The sequence below is a fragment of the Dermacentor variabilis genome, chromosome 5 (assembly GCF_050947875.1).
Source record: "Dermacentor variabilis isolate Ectoservices chromosome 5, ASM5094787v1, whole genome shotgun sequence".
NCBI lineage: Eukaryota > Metazoa > Arthropoda > Arachnida > Ixodida > Ixodidae > Dermacentor > Dermacentor variabilis.
In genome coordinates, this window is record NC_134572.1 from 31,092,703 (window position 1) to 31,113,973 (window position 21,271).

Here is a 21,271-nt window from a genome sequence, read left to right on the forward strand (position 1 = left end):
TATTGTTTTACATCGACCATTGCTGTCTGCGTATGGCACATTAAGTAAAGATGCTGTACTACTCTGTTTAAAGTACACATAAAGCGCGAGCGATGTTTTCTAGCTTTCAGTAAGGGTCGATTAAATTACAGTAATTAAATTACTCCGTTTATATCTCCCTTTAGGGATACACGGAAATACATAACAGCTAAACGTTGCAGCTGTACCAAGAAGAAAAGCTCTGCACCGACTCTGCAGAAGTACATGTACACGTGCAGGTACAAGTACATGCACATGTCCTCTGCAGAAGATGACTTTGCAACATTCAGAAATAAAGTACGGCTTTGTCTTGGTGCTCTTTATTTGAATTTTCTTTTTATGATGTCACAATGCGGCACAAATTACAGAAGCGACGGCAGCTTGAACTGGAAAAGCTCCATGTAAATCTGCCGGAAGCAGGCAGGTCTTTAATATCCGGTTGGTGGGACTTCAAGGTGCCTGTGTCTTGCGCCTTGAAAGGCTTACAGCAGGAGGTTGTACTAAGTCTACGAAGAGAGTGCCAATGCAATGTTTGTCTCAATTTTTAACGCCAGAGCACTTTGCACAATGGCATGTTGCGTAGCGACAGGCCGCCTTCGTTGGAAAAAGACCACTTGATACCGGTGTAGTAGTGCAAAGTAAATGGTTAAAGAAAGACAGTCACAAGCACCAAATATCCAACTCAGTATGTTGAATTAAAGGGCATACGGATATTGCGTATTTAAGCTTACGCTAACGCAGGTTTTAAACGATATACCGGTGCACTATAGAAGGACGCAAACAAGAGAATAAAGTTGACCACACCAAACTTTCAAATTTTTTAGCACAAGTCCATTCACAATACCTAGAGCAAAGTTGATAAATTTGCAGCGGGAGGCAGAAAGAACTGTGGAAGCAGTTAACTGATGTTAGCAAAGTAAGGTAACAGTGTACAGGCAAGAACATCAACTATAACGCAAGTTTTCCAAGAAACTAATTTGTTTCATTTTCTTTTTTCTTTAAGCAACATTTTTTCTGCCTAGTTTCCTGGGCTTCGCGTGGCTCCCTAACGACTGGGTGTTTGCTGTTGAGCGGGTAGCTATCTTCGTGGATATACTTGTGGATATATATGCGAAGGTTATATATACAACTACAAGCGAAGTGACTTACACAACCATTGAGGCTAACTTAGTATTCATATAATATTCATATTATTTGTTATATTCAGTTCTTTCTTAAAATCTGAACATACATGTCGGTTCACATGCATATCTGTAGCATACAAATCTGTTAATGGAATGATGAATTGTATTTAACGAATTCTTGAATTTACTTTATTTTATTTTATTAAGCTACTGACTAAGTATGTGCGTATGCGCGTTCTTGGCCAATCCTCTAGAACGCACGTGTCCTACGGTGATTCTTACATAAAACGTGAACATTTCATGTCGACTCATGGATGTCTCTAAAGAACAGTGATATATTAATGGAATGGTTCATTATATTTCACAGATGTGGTAATGTAGTTTATCTTTATTTTATTTGGGCATTTGGTATGTGCCTCTGGGAATTTGCTCGTCCTTGGCCAATCGTCCATAACCTGTCATCACAATTATTTCCTCAACAAGCATTATGCAATCCTCCGCCGTGGCTTAGCAGCTATGGTGTTGCGCTGCTAAGCACAAGGCCTCGGGAACAAATCCGAGCCGCGGCGGCCGCATTTCGATCGGGGCGAAATGCATTAACTCCCGTGTCCCGTGCATTGGGGGCACGTTAATGATCCTCAGGTGGTCAAAATTAATCCGGAGTCTCCCATCACGGCGTGCCTCATAATCAAATCGTGAAAACCTCAGAATTCAAATCACGCTTCGTACATCGCCTTCGTCCTTGTGACTTCAGTGCGCATACGTTTCAGTCTGTGAATCCGCCTGAACTGGAGTTTGCGTTTTTGCATAGCTTGTCAGCGATGCACTCAGCGGCACACAAACTGTACGACAATAGTGCTTTGACCTTAACAATGGCTAAAAATGAACATTCCATGAAGTTACGCGTGGAACAGGATTAAAAGTTAAATTGTGGGGTTTTATGTGCGAAAACCACTTTCTGATTATGAGGCGCCGTAGTGAAGGACTCCGGAGATTTCGACCACCTGGGGTTCTATAACGTGCACCTAATCTAACTACACTGGTGATTTCGCATTTCGCCCCCATCGAAATGGGGCCGCCGTAGCAGGGATTCGATCCCTCGACTTTGTGCTCAGCTGCCCAACACCATAGCCGCTGAGCAACAACGACGGGTGTAGAACAGGTTGAAAGTAAACAAAATTGCACGCATCGCCATTAGTCGAAAAAAATATTTTAATAAAACGCGTTGCTAAAGCTTGGCTACACAGTTTCCAACACGTGCTTTGCGTCTGCAGACTTTGTATCTACTATATATATATATATATATATATATATATATATATATATATATATATATATATATATATATATATATATATATATATATATATATATATATATATATATATATATTTCCCAGTGAGAAATGCAGTGCTATCTTTCTCGTTGAGAGTAGGGTTGAAGAGCAGATCTTTATCATTATCGGCAGCCTATAGGGACACTTGTGGATAGAAAAGCCTGCAGAAAATGCTCGCTGCAGGTCTTCGCCACTCGAACACTACCATGCTGCTGCCTTTTAAATTCATATTCGGCACTGTACAGCGCCAGTTCGCTGTTGTAACCCCGAATAGCTCAACGTATCATTTTTGATGTCTTAAAGTTATGGTATAGCCCTTGCAAGTCTAACGCAATGCCCACATAGAATTTTTAATACGCTCGAGCCAAGTTTCATTTGGGAATAGTTCAGAAAGCAGTTTAATAAATAAATAATTACTACAGTAAATCATTTGTAACTCAAGTATTATTTCATCGATTTTTTTGTCAATAAAGAAGACACGTGCACATCAATACACGTAAAATATACAGCCATAGATTAAAATTATACTTAGGAGAGGGAAGAAAGTCGGTACGTTCAAAGACGATCTAAAACTGCTAACGTTAGCATTTTAAGTCATGCTCTAGATTGTTCCAGATGAGAATGTGACCACAAAAAGGAGAAATTGCGGAACAAATTTTTATTTTTACATTCTTTGTCATTTCAATATTCCTTATGATTAATAAGTTATGATCGCGTTTCTTGAGTTTAGGGAAAAATTTCCTATGAGGAAGTTCAAAAGGGTGTTTGGAATCGTCCTGATCAGCACTTTTAGCCTTCTTACTTATAAGGACATAATTTTTTTCAGTGTTACAACAGAAGCCAGAAAAAAATAAGACCGCCTGATCAGCCGCCTGCGCCACCACGATTGCAGAGCAATCGGACTTGCGGCGCATGAACAAATTACTCTCGTGCGCAGTCACTTAGAAAGCGAGATACTTGCATATTAGTTGACGAATGTCGTCCTCGTCACAGTCATCACAGGCTTAGGAAACATGTGTCATATTTTCGATAAACCTAACGCTGGTCTTTCGCAGTATTATTTCGAAGGCTTTTGTTGCGATATTTAACAAAATAGCGCGAAAAACATTGGAGATTAAGAAATGGAGTAGACATCACAAGTTCTCGGAATTAACACAGCAAGTTGCACGAGTTGGTGAATGAACGTATTCCTAGCGGTGGGCAGCGCAAGCCGGACGAAGGACAAGAGGAAGTGCACGATAGGAGCGCAGAATAACAACTGGTTTATTTTTTTTCATATAAGTGATTAAATATACAGAGAATGTGATCATGCGATGAAGTGACGCTTACAAGTGGGGAAAAGGTGTCATGCTATCTTGCGATTCAAGAACTCCCTTTCTTTATCATGCAGAGAGATAGAAATCTGGCCGGCACATGCGCCTGAGTTGGCACGCACGAAGTAGGCTTCCACAATCTCGTGATTGATTTGGTTTCCATTTTTATGAAATATTTCGGTTCTTTCAAACAAAGGTTCACATGGACAATTTCGACAATGCACTGCCATATTCGAGCTTGTTGCATTCCTGATCTTCCTGATCGCTCCTTGGTACTCCCTAAGGCGGATGTTATGGCTGCCCAAAGTATTTTTTGCCGCACGAAAGAGGAATAACGTAGACCATTCCCACCAAGCATGCCACAAGCTGCCCCGTGTTTCTGACGCGGCACATGGCCTTGGACGCTTGTTTAGATCTATTGACGCGATTACAGGTCTTGTTTAACGAGTTTTTAGCTGAAAAGGCGACTTCAAAACCATATTTTGTGGATGTCTTTTTTAACCCATGCCCCATCGGATGTACATAAGGGATGATTACAAATTTTTTTTACCGGTTCGATCTGTTTCTCGGGTGCTTCCCTTTTTTAATTTTCTTCAATAGCGCTGCACACATTGATACGAAAATAGCTTTAGGAAAACCAGCCTTCTGTAAGTGCGGCACCTAAACACGTCATAGCAATGCCTCTCTTCACTATATTTGAGTGTGCTGACGCGTAGTTTAGAATTGGTTTGCTTTTACTGGGATTATGTTGCAAACAGATATGTCGTGCTGTTAATCTTAGCTGTAAATCCAAAAATTGAATTTTTAATATTAATCCGCCATACCGGAGTAAATCTGAGACCCTTTCCTTCTTTATCAAAGGCTGCACGAATAACGCCAATATCTTTGGAACTTGTTTGAGAGCGGATAACTACAACGTAGTCATCAACAAACTTAAAGCACCTAATGTTCCGGCCAAGACGCTCTGGAGCACCCGGTCAACACTGCCGAGAAAGATCTCGCTAAGAATTGGTGCGACCTGAGCACCAATGCAGACCCCCTGCTTCTGCATCATAACTTCATTATCCCAGATAACGAACGTGGAATTTAAATAAAAAATGAAGATTTCAAGAAATGACTGAAAGGGGGCGGCACTCTCATTCCTTAACTTTAACTCATCGTTATCCATAATGCAATCATTGAGTGTCTTCATCAGCTGATTTCTAGGAAGAGAATAATATAAATCTGTGACGTCAACGCTGAAGGGTGTGCATGCTGGATACACCCCTTGTTGTAAAAACCTAACGACTTCTGAGTATTTTACTTTGAATGGGCCTTCTGCCTAGAGCCCTGTTAAGTTTTTCTGAAGATAACCAGAGACTACATGTTGCCAAGTGTTTCTCTCATGCACAATTGTGCGTAAACGTTGCTCTGGTTTATGCGTTTTTGTCGTAAAGAAAACTTCAAGGTTAAACCCCTGATCTTCGCTTACAGTACTAAATAGACGCTCGAGGTTCAATTCCAGCAACAATTTCTTTGCGTGATCTTTGACTTTCTTAGTTCAACGTGCGCCTTTATGAAGTTTTTTATTAAAGCGGTTGAGGCTTCTCAGAAAACTTCCCTTCCGTTAGGAGGACCAATTACCCTTCTTTATCGGTGGTCAATACTTTCACTTAATTTTCTCTTAAATATTGCACAAGAGGCTCAATCTTTTGCACTCGGACATCCTGGGTTCCTTGAGATTTGCCTAACAGGTCAACGCACGCAGAAATGCAGCTAAATTTTTCATCTTCTTGTCCATGCCTGGACACTGATCTAACGGCGGTTATCTTATTGACTGGGTCTAGTCACGGTTCTAGGCAGAACTTTGGGCCTAATTCAAGAATGTTCATGTGCTTATCTGGAACGTCAATATCGGTCATGTTCTGCACTTCCGTCGTAGGGCTTTGGTTTCCTCTCCTTGGGAGGTAGGTTCCGCCGAACGTTGCTCCAGAGGAATTCCAGGGAAGACTGGCTTGTCCTAGACCACTTGCGGTATTGACAGCACTTTCGTTGTCTTCCTTTCATAAGACCGCAAACGGACTTGAAACAGTCTCGCAGCATCCTGTCGTGGCTCATCCATTCCGACCGCAAGGTCTTGCAAATCCTTCTGGTGTGGTCAACCGTGGGGCGGAAAATTCCGTACTGAGCCATAACGTCTGGACACGTACACGCGTACATGTACACCCTTTCCCCATTTGTAAGCGTCACTTCATCACATCATCACGTTCTTTGCATATTTAATCACTTCATTGAAAAAATAAACCAGTTGTTAGTCAGCGCTCGTATTGTGTACTTCCTTTTGTCCTTCGTCCGGGTTGTGCTGCCCACCCCAGGGATATGACAAGTGCTCTTCCATACCAACAAGCCCAGCTTTCAATGTTGCTGCAACATTCACTTGGTTGCATATTTCTTGCGAGTGGGTCGGAAGTGAAGGGCCGTTTTACCTCGTGAAAACGATTATTTGTTAATAAGCAATTACGGCTAAGGCATCGCACCATCAGTAATTATCTTATTTCAACCGCTTAAGGAATTGTGAAACGATCACCCTCGCCTTCCGCACCTCTTATAAACGAAATCCTTAATCGTATCACTCGCGAACTCTGGCGGAAAGCAGTTATGACCTTATAAAATTGGAGCACGCATGTGCTCAAAGCTGAAATCGTTTGCTTGCTCGCAAAAACAAAATGCACACAGAACAACATGATCCAAACTACAACGCTCTCTTCTTGAAGGACGGAAGGAAAAATCTGAGAATTTGCAGTGTAGACATGGCCCGATTACGGACGGCTAGCTCTAATCCCATGCCTCTGAGGCAGAAAGAGGCGTAAAAATATAGGTGGCAAAAGCGACAAACCATTCGCTTTTAGTGTAGAACCTCCTCCTCCAGAAGATACCTAAAAAAGAGCTTGCCAGAGAGTTTGAAATTAGGAACAAGACATAAATGGCTTGAAATAATAAATAGATAAATAGACATAAATCAAAGGAGTGCAAAAGAAAAACTATGGCCTTCCTTAAAAGCAAATCTTAAATGAATAAAGATGTGGACCATATAGCAAGCCCTGCAAGACAGGAAACAAGAGGAAGAAAGCTCTTTGATTTGCCATAATTATCGCTTTTCACGTTTTCAACATGCAAAGGCAATTGTATTCAGCAGGTTCGGGTAGTGGGGGAGAGGGGTAGGCCGAATTCTATTTTGATATTCCCCGCTTTTGCCTGCTGCGCTCCGCTACATTTATGCCAGTGCGTGTAAGTGGCAGATATTAAGTGGCGTAATTTTATTATCCGTAAATAGATGGAGAATTATGTACCCCGAAAAGCGGTGAAATCTATGAAATGAGGGTCCCACTGATTGCGAGCGGAAAAATTGCTAAAGAGCCCCGCACCAGGTTTGGTCATTTCGAGCTGACAAACCCAGAGCATACATAGTGCGATGACGATCGCGTTTGCAACGTATTACATCGTTACGCGCCGCGAAAGATCTGAAATTTCAAGCCGAACGCTTTTCCACTTCTCCTCGCGGCCGCCGCTCTCCAAGCTGGAAGATTACGCACACGTGCTAGCGCACCTACGTACACGTGTTTGTGCTGTGACGTCGCGCGTGGTGACATGTGACTTCGATAATTGTTCAATGCAACTTGTCTTATTTGTGTTAAATATTGCTTGAACAGACGAATTATCGCTTAGAAAATAATAAAACACATAAACCGTATGTCTGCGTGTTTTTGCTTTACTTCGCACCGCAGCAAGAAAGATGTATTTCCGTTTCGTCTGCTTGTTCCCACGTCGTGCAGTCGTGCGCGCAGACACCGAAACCATGTTATTTTCTATACCATGTTCTAGCGCGGGATTATGCTCTGTCATCCGCTTGTGTCTGCTTAAGTATTCGTGTAGCACTAACTTATACCGCTAGTCGGGTGTCCTCGTACACAGGGCGCAAAAAGTGCGCTGCGAGAAACGAGACAATCACAACAGCTCACGCGCGACGCCATCAGCAGAAGTGCGCCGCAGAAGTGAGCCGATATCAAAAATTTTTGCAGCAGAATGCTCGCTAGAGGACATGTAACAACTTCAAGCATATAACCAAAATTTGCTTTGGGGCCTGGTGAGGGGCGCTTTAAAAATGCAGCCATCTTAATTTTAATGCCTGTCCACGTTGCCTGCCAGTCTTGCACCTAAAAAAATGTTATTACAGCACACAACCGGTGCTTAAACAAAAACGCGACAGTTGTGCTAAAAAATCATGTCCAAGCTCAAACAAAATAGGAAAGAAACAAATTATGAGCGTGGTGTGTTACCTTCCACACAGAAAAGTACGCTAACAGCACGAATCCTCAACCACTCCAGCCAAGATGGACTGCGCTTATGCCGCTTTGGGGAGCGTTTATTTGGCTTTACTCCCATTAGGAAATTAATGGTACTTATCTTATCCTGTCCATTTCACGCAAAGCTCCCTAGCCCAATCTCTATACTCGGACAATGTATTTCATAAGTCATTCTTGCAGTATTTGTTAGAAACGGGAGTTCCAAACCTTTTGTTATATAAATTCATTCACACATAAGGCCATAGGCAACCCCTTCCAAAGAAAATGTAGCAAGAAACGCGAAATGTACTCTCCTTATGATTAACGGCTTCAGTTACGCTAGTGATTTCTGTAATAGAGTATGCTGTGCCTCACTGTGAGCTACTCTCGATAACATTTATAGTTGTCAGCCTCTTGTGCGGTCACAGCGTCATAACGTTATCCTCACCTGATGATTTTTTTTTATTTTCACCAACCGTTTGCAAAAAAAAAATGACGCGCAATTTTTTATAGCGATCATTGCTCAGGAGACCTTATGACACTATCGTACAACCTGTTGCAAGTATTATGATCGACTGTCTTTCATCATAATATGCCTTTTGCAGGTGGCCTCGACCGGAAGGACGATCTTTGTCACCACCCGGGACCCGAATCCAGGTTCCCACGCGCAAGTCGACATGCTGTCGTTTTTTTTTTCTGTTGACGTCATTGCAACTGTTGACGACAAACTTGTGAAGTGACAGGCACCCTGAATTGGGTTGTCACGTTGCACAAAAAGGAGGTATGCCCCCTTGAATTCAACATATTGGTTTAAAGCTTTATTGCAAGTCTCTGTAATTAAGCACCTTCGACAAACTGACGTAAATTATGTACGCGTGAGAAAAAGCGTCGCTAATATTTCATCTGATATATCACGGTCGAGTGTGCACAGGACCTGTGATGCGGAGCGTACAGGCCACGCTTAGGCTTCAGTCTAATGGTTTCGGACCATTACTTGGCATTAGGTATTGCGTGTGCAATTAATCACCTTTGTAGCGCAACCGACAGCTGTTAATATGCGCGATACTGCCGCTATTAATATTTTGATGAAGTTGGTTCCATCCACAGTGTTACAGTTGTGCCAGAAAAAATATGCTTAGAAGACCAGCCTTTTCTTTTTTTTGCTCCATTACGGTTGATTTCGCGCCGACATCAGATAGACGGCCTAGAAGGGCAAAAGCTTTCCAAAAGGAAGCGCATGCTGTAGCCTGCGTCACTAGTGCACTGAACCCGCTATTTATGCTGCATTAAACAAAAAGATAACGGACGGAAGAAAATACTGAAAGAGACAACGAAGCAACTAACCGAGAAACTTTCTTAGGCTGGCGCAACGCTTACAAATATTTGGAGCTAGGAGTAAACAGCGTACTAAGCAAACCACGAAAGGGATACCCGTGAAAAAATATTATTTGACATAAAACATTTAAGTCTTAACACCAATCGTTACCACGTTTGAGAATGCGTCGGAATGAAAGCATTCCAGGGCAATCACCGACCAAATACGGTGACGACCTTCAAGGACCTAATAACGCTGCCACCAAAGATAAATGGAAGTTTAACTTACTATGTAAAGAAGACCCAAGCTCATAAGAACATAGACTTGAAGTCACCAACAGCGGTTGACAAGGGATTCGGCTGAAGCCAACGTTTCGGCAAAGGGCAGGAAATCTTCATCAGGGCAGCAAATCCAGTTTCCCAAACAGGCCTCGAGGTAATATATTTTCTCTTCTAATACGTGCGCAGTTGTAATTATTAGAAAGAAAATACAGATATCGAGACATGTAGGTTGAGGAAGTAAAGCTCACTAAATAAAGCGTTGATGACCGCGCTGAATGTTTCAAAGAAGCAGCTGTTGAAAACAAGTTCAGTAGACTGCCACTCACCCAGTTTGTATGCTGTTGGGAGGAAATACTATTGAAATCTAGGCACGAGAAGAGTCATTGTCGTGCAACCCACTGGAACTATTGGTGGACCATACTGCTGGCTCACCGTCTTTAGCCCCACAGCCTCGCTCCCTTCTGAACCTCGCCCTCTTCTTCAAGCCAAGAAGTCCTTTCTGCGACGGGACACCCATGCACCTATGCCCTAATGTGTCAGGTTCCTTCCTACATTCTTTTTTGGGTAAATTTGTCTTCGGAGGGAGAGACCTTCACATTTATTGACACTCTAGCCCGCGGTTCGACAACAGTGGACTCTGCAACCCTTTCTTATGTCCCCAGCTCTTGTGCCTACCATGGATAATAGAGAAAGAAAGAAAAAGGGAAAAAAGGAGACGGGAATACAGGGAGGCCAACCAGACGCACGTGCGATTTGCTACCTTAAGCAGGGGAAGCAAATGTGGAAAAGAAAGAAAGAAGGAAGGAAAGGAAGAATGATGAAGTGAAAAACAGAAATTGTCCACCAAATGTAGGCGCTAAAGAAAACAAGATCAGCGTGCATGGTGGTTTAAATGATTCGAAGATTAAAGGTTCATCCTATACCTATATTCTGTTTCTTGCTGCCTCTTTTACATATTCGTCATTCACTTATTTCGTGTCTTATTCCTATCGTATTTCACGCGCAATAACCTCAAACTTGTCTTTTTTAGTGTATACAGTTTGTTCGCACTCTTTTTACGGGGCAAAAAAACACGCTGATCCCGGAGGCAGCGCAGTCCATGGGGCAAAGGGGTCGATTTTCAGCTAAACGGGAGCTTGCATAATGCTGACAACCCTGTGATGCAGTCAGATGACGCTGGTGACATCGCCATTGGAAACGATAGACACTAGTTTGCTCTAGTAGTCCGTTAACTGACCCACCGCGTCCATGTATGTTTTGTGCTGTTTCTCTAGCGTTCTTTCAATGAAATTCGACATGACGACCTACAGCTTTGTGCTGCTATGCAAGTAATTTGTGCACGTGTACAGCTTTGGAGGTAACGTATACTTGAGTGCGCAAAATTCAGTATGACTTTCACCTGTGAAGTCCGCCCGCTCACCGACTTCACATGTGAAGTCGGACGCTACATGGCCATCTTCGTCCATGTTTTACACCAACTGTAGCAGATAAATGCCCCAGCTTTGATTCAGCAGTCACACGGTATATTAAAAGGAATGTGTGCAGCAATTTTCACACTAATGAGATACAGTGCACCGACGCAATGGGCTGCGTCACTCGCCTAAACTCGCGTTTGCAACAGCAGTAACGTTTCTTCAGTTAAGGATGATATGCTGGCCAAGGTGGCCACTCATACCAACACCGATGCCCATTGTCACTAGCTACGACGCTCTAGAGGCGCGAAATGGCCGTTTTCTTTCTTTTCTGAAAGTGTTTACAAGATAATTGCATTAATTACAGATATGCTTGCTCTGTGTGAAGTCAGCTAAGACTAACTTCAATTTCACCAAGAGGTCAGGTGGGCCGATCCTGGAGATTGTGCAGTCTATTATGCGATGTGTTTTTTTTATATGTTAGCACTAATTACGCAAGTAAAAGTATCGTAATTACGGCAGCTGAAACTGGCACTCTACGCCATATTTAGCGATATATAGAATCTGTATGTTGCCTTAATTGAAGACATTTTATTTTAGTTCTATGCGGCAATTCGTCCAGAGCTGTACAGCTGCCGTCATACTTAATTCGAACAAGTAAACCACATCTAAAACATTGAATTTAACGAACACGGGCTGTAAAGAGCGAATGTCGAATGCTTTCGCAGGAAGATTCACTTGGCTAGCACTTTAAAGGCCCCTCAACCAGAAATCCTAAGCACCCTTCGCAGAAGAAGCAATACGGTGCCTAATTAGGGCGGGTTCCGGCGAAGTGTGACGGTGGCTATACGCCCGTGACAACCTCTTCGGTTGGCCTTCGCGTGGACATCGTTCTTCTACCTCCGTGTTGACCTGGTTCATTTGTTTGAAAAATAAGAACAAACCTGGCAGGTCTGTTGTATTTACAAACAAGTTTACCCAATGTCCAAATTTGTGCCCTCTTTGGGGCCGTATTCGTTCAAACTGCGGCTCTGGTATGGAGCTTGTTATATTTGTGCAACGTGAGATCGGTAGTGTAAGACCTTTGCGAGATGACTTCGATATCTTGCGCACAAGGTACATTTGCCATTCCTATCTTTTTGCTGCCAGTGCTATGATGAAGCAACTCACTTAGAGACCGATTTAGTAAAATGACATCATATTAACTAAATGTAAGTGAGAAGAAACATGCAGGTACTCAAAAGACCATGTTTAATAATCTGACGAAAGGCTCAGTATGCTGCGTCTCATTAAGTTAAAAGAAGATACATAATGAATGGCACACCTCTTATTACAACAATATGTGCCTCTTCAGAGTCGAGCTGAAGTTGACCATTGTTGTTAGGCGCTCTGCTCAGCTGAAAATCATCGGCACTTACACGAACAAAAAAAGAAGGGTTCTGCGCCCTCTATGTTGTCTGAATGGCCTATATTATCTAAATTCGCGTCACGTCTTGCCGTTACAAAGTTCATCTTGAGAGCAATATGCGCAGTCACTGAGCCTTTGCTATGTGCCATTCAGCTAGGAAAAAAAGAAGGAAGAAAGAAACAAAGAAGAACAGACTTGAATTTCTGCGCCTGATGAGTATTTTTGAAGCAGGTATAATAAAAGCCAAAGTGTGGTAGTGCTTCGATCCAACGCGAGAAACTAATCGACATTTTTCGTTCACAGCGGTGTGGTGTTCGGAATATAAATGATGTGCTAAAGCCATCTGGGAATGACGTGAGCAAGCTTGTGGTGCCTTCTCCTGCTTCCATTCTGCTCACGATGTGACCATCACATTCCAAGCGGCAAGAATGATGCTGCCATACGTATCAGAAGAGAATTCCAAAGTTATCTTGAACTCTCTTAGCCTCTTGCTCGAAGAAACAGAAAATGAGAGAAAGAAAATGGTAGGGTACGCCTAATACATTATAGTCACCTCTACAGTTCATAGCACTATTTTGCCCCTAATTATATCACCAACACTGTTTACCTTTTTGCCTGAACAGCCATTACTCAACCTACCGTCCCAGGCTTCGGCTAGTAGGGAAAAGGAGGTCAAGCCTGTCAATGATACCATCGTTATTTTTGATATACATGTCGACTCGTCGAAATCCTCGGTACTTGACTTCGCCGTCTGCCCTTGTTCCCATTTTCCTGCCCTAGCCTCATCGGTGATGTTTGCCGTAGTTTCCTCACTTTACAAGGCGGATGTTGGTCAATGAACGCTATAGAGGAGGGCGGTATATTGTTGCTGTTCTCCTCAGTTCTTCGGCAGCTACCGAACAAACATTTTTTTTAACTCAGAGTATGAAGTTCAGCCTCCGGAAACGGCACAGTGGTGTGTGATGGACGTCATGGTGGAGGGCTTCGAAATGGTTTAGACTAGCTGGAGTCTTTGAAGATGAGCCCACCCGCAGAACCGTAAAGGAGCGTTTTTGCATTCCTCTCCCATTTTAATGCGACCGCAGCATCCGAGAGTTGGACCCGTGACCTCATCCTCCGCAGCAGAACGCTATGGCAATTGAACCACGGGAGGTGGGTACCGCACAAGAAGCCTGTTTAAGCTGCGAGTTATCGCAGAGTGAGCAGAGATATTTATCCTCGCCCCAACCAAAACCAGAAGGAAAGGAAGGGGTAGCATACTTCGAATTGATGTTAACTTACGCAAAGGATAACAGGTGTTTTCCGAGACTCCTCGCTTCTCATTCCTAATTACGGAACCCAATCGAGCACTCCTGTACAATGGTGGTGAGTAGGCCTGATATTGGCGTTACAAATCACCCAGTTAGAGAAATTAGTGGATAACACTCCTGAAGCGCTTATACGTTACGAAGTGTCGGAACTGGGCCTCTAGGCGGCACTGTCATTGCCGAGCTACTGTTTTCGGTACCGGCTGAGGTTCAAATTAGGCGTATCCTCCCTGCTTGCACAACGACAACTTATCGTCTGCGAGCAGGAGCGGAAAACACCATAAATCAAGCCTGCCTTCTGAAAGCAAACCTGGTACTATGCAGGCGCCTGCCTAGTCTCGCATTCTGCCTTACCTCATTAGCGTTAGCGTTGCGAGTTTCCGACACACACATATATACCAGCCGCAAACGCGTGTGAAAAAGCACCGCTGGTCGCCCAGATAGTTGGCAGACAAGTCAAGAGCTACCGCTCTTTACGACACCCTGGAGATCTTCGGAAGCTCGGACCAAAACCGCGCATGTAAAACAAAAGCAATACAACGCAGGCAAACGCTACATCAAAATCATTCACCGAGCAAGCCTGTGGTATCGCTTCCATATGCGCCTGTGAAACTTTGAAACTCTTCGAAGCAGACGGCGGCGGTTGGCAAATGTTTTAGCTGTCGTCTGATGCAATCTGGGAGCGGGAAAAATATGCACGCGGAAAAAAAGGAGCCACAAGGCAAGCGCCACTTGCAAATGCACTTTTGGCTCCATGAATTTCATACACCAAAAAGATTTGTTGTACATTTATCGTATATAAACGGCAAAGCAGGCTACATAGGAGCTGGCTATTCGAAGGCACATTTGAAAGATTAAGGTTGCCACTTTTCCTATATAACACACACGCACACGCACGCACGCACACACGTACGCACACACACAAACACACACACGCGCGCACGCACACGCACAAGTTACCAGAAATGCCGGAATTACTCAAGTTGACCAGAAATGTGTTCTCTCCGTGTATTTCTACACCTATACCTACTCCATTTTTCTTCAGAGCCGCAAATGTCACACGTAAGGTGTCGGCCCATTGAATTATTAGTGAGTATGAGTTGATAAATGCGACACCAAGACACAACCAGTGCAATAATGTTCCCAGGACAAGTACAAAGTATAGTAACGGAAGTAATAGCGAGAAGAAGAAGAAAAATAGTGAACTTTATTACAATTTTACGAAAGGTTCCGCCTGCACTCCCGCATCGCTTGCGCCTAAAGCATCGCTGTGTCAACAAGGTTTATTTCAAAACCCAGTTACGAGCGTGTTTGCTATCAGCGCGGACACTAACCACTATGATCCCCTACTACGGTCGCTGTATCTGGGTCATGGGATTCGCAGAAAAAGGCTCAACAAATACGCGGCTTACAACTTCGGTAATGGGAACGTGCCCACTGCCAAATGCAAACGGCTTGTACCGATTCCACGGCTCGGCTTAGGTTGCGAAAGAAAAGAACAAGCTTTGTACTTTTGTGCAGGTCCTGGTCCGCAAAACCTTGTCCGCGAATTCTGTGCTTGCTTTTTACTCTCTCACCTTCCTCGCTCAGAGCGTGCTAATTATCTTAGCTCGCTGCAACCACGTGTTTACTTACCGTCGCGACAGCGCCAGAACTACTTCCGGGTTTAGCCGCCTAGCGTGCATGCGTTATCTAGCTGGCCCGTACAGGTAATAGCTGAGACCGTCACCAGAAACAAACAAAAGAAAAACAGAGCCATCCTTCGCACGAGAATGAGGAGAGCGCACAGTAAGCGCAGCGGGTGTCCAGAAAACTACCTATCGAGGAGGGAATCGGCAACAGAAGAGAGGCCATTTGGAAAAGACAAACTAAGGTGAAAACCGAAAAACGCATATGTTTGCGCCAACCTTCACACACAGGCTAACACGCACACGCAGGCGTGTAGCCAAACGTACGAATACCAGCAAGATCCATGCCTACCTGTAGAACGTTGGCTGCGTAAGAGGGAACAGCGGTCAGCACCACGCCTTGTTAGGCAATATTAGCTTTATTATAGAACACCGCTGAACACCGCGATGCGCGCCTGCTCCTTTCGGAGGCCTCGGCTACCAAGGTGTTATGCTATACGAGCGAATCTGTGGAGGCACGACGTCGAAATTACATCGATCCGTTTGGCTTCGGCCCATCTGTGTGCAACGTACGACTGGGCTTGTTGGTTAGTGCTTGTGTTCCAAAGTGAAGCATCCCGCCATCCAATGGAATTGAAGTAGGATACACCAATCGCCGAACTGATAGGGGCAAAGAAAGTAGAAAATAAAGTAATAAAAATACGGACGCTTGAGAGGTGTTCATACACATGGCAGGCCAACGTGAACTTAGCTCGGCGTAGGCTTTGCAAGCAACATGCGCACGAATGAGGCATGGCGCTGATTAAAACCGAACATAGATGACACTGCCCATAGAAGAAATTGATGTCCAGACGAACATTATTATGTATGCTTTAAAGGGCCCCTCACCAGGTCTGGCCATTTTGAGCTGACAAGCACAGAGCATACAATGCGCGCCAACAATCGTGTTTGTGAAGAATTACATCGCTACGCGCCGCGAAAAGGCCTGAAATTTCAATCCGAACACCGTTTCCCTCTTCACTCTTGGCGAATCCGCCAGGAAAGATACGATGACGTCGTCGGGCTGCTGCGCCTACCTAATCGTGTCCGCAGTGTGACGTCGCTCGTGGTGACACCTGACTACGATAATTATTCAAGACAACACCTGTTATCTGTGCGATCTCTTGCTTGAATTGACGAATTGAAGTTTAGAGAACTAATAAAGCTCACAAACGGAATGTCTGCGTATTTTGTTGTTTTACTTCGCACAGAAGCAAGAAAGATGTACTTCCGCTTCGTCTGCTTGTTCCCATGCGCAAATAGCGAAACTATGCCATTTTCTACCGTTTTCCATCGCCCGTAAGCATGCTCTGCGATCCGCTTGTTCTGCCTCAGTATTCGTGTAGCACTGAATTATACCGCTAGTCATGTTTCCTTGTGCACAGCGCGCAAAATCGTGCGCTGCGCGAACCAGACAACAGCTCGCGCGCGGCACAGTCAGCGGAAATGCGTAGCGCAGGAAAAAAAGAAAAGCGAGAAGAAAAACAATGAGGGCGAGGCCTGTGACGTATGCGTCGCGCGATCCTCGAGGTCTAGTATGGGAGAACGCAGGGAAGCAAATTCGCTTGCGAATGCTAGACGGGCGAGTGGAGAGAGCGTCTTGCTTGGCAGTGGAGCCCGCCTGCTGAAATCATGGGTTCGCGGCACTGAAATATTTCTATCTCGGCTATGAATGAGCCGATTTGAAAACTTTTACGGCAGAACGCTCCCTGGAGGACACGTAACAACTTCCAGCGTATAACAAAAATTTGCTATGGGGCCTGGTGAGGGGCCGTTTAAACATGCCCTTTGACTGAGAAACCATAAACTCGTAATTCTAAGCACTCATCCTCATACGGTAAGGCCCGTATTATTCACCTGTATACATTCTTGTAGGTACGTATACGGGCATATACATTCATGCCGTGTCACGCCAGAAGTTCCATGCTCAACTTCAGAAAGAAGACAGTATGACAAACAGCACCCACAAGTTCACAAATTATTTTTTTTCTCGTACCGAGCGCACTGCACTGTATGCCTATTGTCGGCCTCCACGTTAATCGAATATAAGAGTTGCTGCCACGAACAATGTAAAACCGGCCGTGTGGTTCCCCTTCACCGCCTTTATTTATTCATATAACACTCGTATCTTATTTATTTGACTCAGTGGTAATAATGGCGAGTTTTCACAGCCTGACGAAATTGGACACTTTCAAGAATAGCTCAAAACCCCCAAGCTTCCAGGTGATCTGCCATCATTATTTTGAAAGCGAAGCTTTCTATGTCTCATTGATTCGTCCGTGAGCGCCTAAAACGCATTCCAGAAAGGTCAACTTGCACATCCGCGTAGAACACTACTGTTTACATTCGCAGTACTGCCCAAACGTCGTCTGGCCTGCCGGTCAGTGCCTGGACGCGCAAGTTCACTGGACGCGCAAGTTGCGTCTGCTAGGCATGACACTACCCTTCGTTGCAATTAACTGAGCTTCCCTGCTTATCGGAGAAAGCAAGTGCGCGTGCAGACAGGCTCGTCTTAGGATCTGGAAAAAAAAATCAAAGTTTCTTTCTTAAAAAAAACATGGTTGAACACCATGCTACCCAGCCGAACTGCATACATATGCATTGCATTACGGGTGTCACGCAATGCATTCCCGGCCTTCCACATGGGTAGGTTGCGGGTGAAGCGCACGGCATAAGAGGCTGCTGTACGCGGAAGTAAGCGTGAGCATGCCCGTAAGACCGATCCCGTGTATCGGCAACGACATGCAGACGCCATGTGGGAGACGCTTGTGCAATAGTGGTCTTGTGATCGTCAGCGTGTACATCATTAGACCGAGCACGTCTCGTTGTGACGCGGAAACGTTCCTGGCAGAAACGATTAAGACCTGAAACCTACATAGTACGCCGATCCTCGTGTGCCCTAACTTTAACATCGACGTTACGAAAGAGCACGGCAAATGGATCATGAGTTTCATGCTAGATCGCTACTCGTTGAGACTGAAGATGTTACTGACAACCACGATGCAACACCGTTCCTGCTTTGATATAACGTTTGCAAGCAGGCTGTGTCCCGCTACGATGGCAGAGCCTCTGACCGTCTACCACAGCGATCACAAGGCAATACTGTGCAAGTGTAGAGTCGTGCGAGTGTGAGTGCGCGCGTGTAATCAACGGCTACATTATCTAAAATAAAGGCTGTGCAACTTAACGAAATGAATTTTCATTCAACTTCAACGTTCAAAAAATAAGATCCTAAAGAAGGAATCAAATCATATATTCATAGCATCGGGTCGCTCAGCGTTTCTTGGGCTCGTTGCATGTTCGCTGGTTTTGGAGTTTCCCTTTGATTCAATTTGCACTGGGGGAAAGCTTAGCGTTCAACTTTCTTTCTTTAAGAAAAGGAGCTTTATTTTTTTTCTCTATCATAACTTTTTTACTGTTCCTCTCCTACAGTGTTTGGGTAGCAGCACACAAGAAACAATGCACGTAAAAAAAACAAGGCGTCAAAAGCCCTGCAATGTGCTTTATTGTGAAAGCAGCGCTTGTGCCATCAGTCTTGGTGTTATAGGGCAGAATTCGCGAAGCTTTTTATTTGCAAAGGTTCTGCCATTGCAGGCAGCCTTCGTTTATATGTCCAGCATCAGAACTATGTGTAAATTGCTTTTCCAACAATTCTAACGTAAAAGCTTTTAATGAATACCAGCTCTGGCTTCGGTCTCTTTTTCTGTGTATGTACGCGGCTGCGTGGGCTTCCTGGTACCATATTTTGCTTTTGTTTTCGTTTTTGTACGCCATCGTTAAATTATACTGAATCGAATCAAGTCGCTCATCCAATTGAGGTGTACCGTGTCATACTGCAGAGTTTGACGCCCATCACTAGGATGAACATTCGTTTTAGACCACCATAAAATTAGTACCTTCGGCCCACTATAAGCATTGAAAGGTCAACGCAGAGATGTACAGTTCAAGAATGTGATTCCTTAACTTTTGAACCACTCTTTATCGAGACCTAACCTTTACGATTCGAACCATGGAGGTGGCTCGCATCTGCTATTTGATTTCTTCTGGCAAACAAGCTGATTTTGCTATGGTCATCATCGTCTGACAAGTGCAGTTTCTAAGTGGCTGAGTCCAACCTACATGAGTAACACAGGCACACTTTCGCAGACTAGCTTGGCGCCAACGCACCCTAGGTGGTACTATTTACTCCTGCACTTTTACATCGGTTGACAGAGAAAGAGTAACCGCGAACTAGACTCGCACGGCATGACTTTAAATGTATATCTACCTTTCGTACAGAAACCCTAAAGCATTTAGACTAAATAATCAATAATTAATTATCCACATTTCTTTGTCTAGTAAGCTACGATAATTCTAGCTTCAGCACAACGAGCACAGCATAGCTTCCTCGATATCTGAATCACAGACTTTGCAATAAATACTCACGGTGTACGTTCAAGTCATTGCAAGCGTATATCTTGACATTTCAAACGTGCCTAAAATGCGAAAAAAGAAGTAGGTGTTCTCTTCAACAAGCCACAAGAATGGTATCTTAGCATTTATTGCATAGAACGCAGTATGTAAGAAAAGGAAAGGACAAATTAAGTAAGGCATTGATTAAAGTGTGTGTAGATGGCAGCAGAGACGACACTATTCATTGCTCTCACTATTGTGACAGTGGTGCAGAGCGTGCGAGAAACTTAGCGTTACACCCCTCGCAATTCGCTGGGCAAAAACTCAAAATCCAGACTTACGCAGAAGCAGTTGAAGGAAAAATAAAGAAAAAAATATTAAAAAGAACTAAAGCAAGGTTCTGGCTTAAGGAAACAACAGAATTTCATTCCGAATGCGCTCGTGTGGAACTTCACTAGAGCTCTGAAAAAAAAATTACTACTTTGACTAAGCTGGATCTATAGAAAGCCAATGCTTCGCAAGTTCTGGCTAAAGCAACGCTACAGCTGGCCGTCAGCTGGCTGCTCTTTGCCTACGCCTGCATATAAACCCTTTCATCTGTGCTTTTCGCTCTGGTTTCTGTGACAATAGAATCACGTTCTTTCTCTCGGCCCTTGTCCCTTGCCACATCGTGAAATTTGGCTATGGTTTCTAGGCTTCAATAAAGCTACTGTTTGACCAAAGTGCCAAGCAGCAGCAACGATTCCATCTCTCAGTTATTGTTTTTGATGACATTCATTAGTCAATAATTATGTGATTCACACTTGCTATAGGACCCGCGAAAGGAAGGAAGATCACTTCATTGCTTGATGGCTCTATTCCGAATCGTCCCCGCCGGGCCAGTTGGCTCTCAACGGTGACGGATTGGCAACGACTGCAATCGCCCTCTGGATGTGGCGGACGTTACGCACCAGGGTGAGCCCTAGAGTCTGGCGCAAGTCTTTGGGTGGTGCGGCCCAGCTCGCCCAGGTGAAATGCATGGACGGGGGGATGTTAGTGCCTGTAATTATGTGGGGTTAGGAGAGGGCGCGTGAAAATTCCCAGTACGTCTGTACCGCATTACGGTGCTGCCCACAGACCTGACAGGCGGGGTCGCCTGGTATACGCTCATTGCGATGAATGATTGCATCATTAGGGATAGTGAGGGTATGTGATTGTCAGATGAGAGATGATTCTGCACAATGAAAGAAGTAAGAGGGAGTCGGCTGAAGCATTCGGGTTTCGCGGGCCTATTTGAGTCGAGCACTACGTTGTTTTAGGTGTCCGGCTGGAAAAGCTTCAGGGGAACACATTTTTGGTCACCAGAGCGGGACACTCGTTATGTGTACGCGGGCTAG

At 44.3% G+C, this 21,271-nt stretch overlaps 1 protein-coding gene across 6 annotated transcripts in view; it reads right to left on the bottom strand.

The window, feature by feature from the left end:
- The window catches only part of LOC142582403 (sodium-coupled monocarboxylate transporter 1-like), a 127,192-nt gene that overhangs the window by 48,052 nt on the left and 57,869 nt on the right, over positions 1 to 21,271 (bottom strand). Inside the window, exon 17 of one of the 6 annotated variants that reach the window (XM_075692091.1) lies at positions 15,874 to 16,124. The exons of the other annotated variants lie outside the window; for them this stretch is intronic. Within the exon in view, the coding sequence (XP_075548206.1) occupies positions 16,053 to 16,124 (72 nt within the window). The 3' untranslated portion in view covers positions 15,874 to 16,052. Of the gene's footprint in view, positions 1 to 15,873; positions 16,125 to 21,271 lie in introns of those variants that run through there. 6 annotated transcript variants of the gene reach the window in all.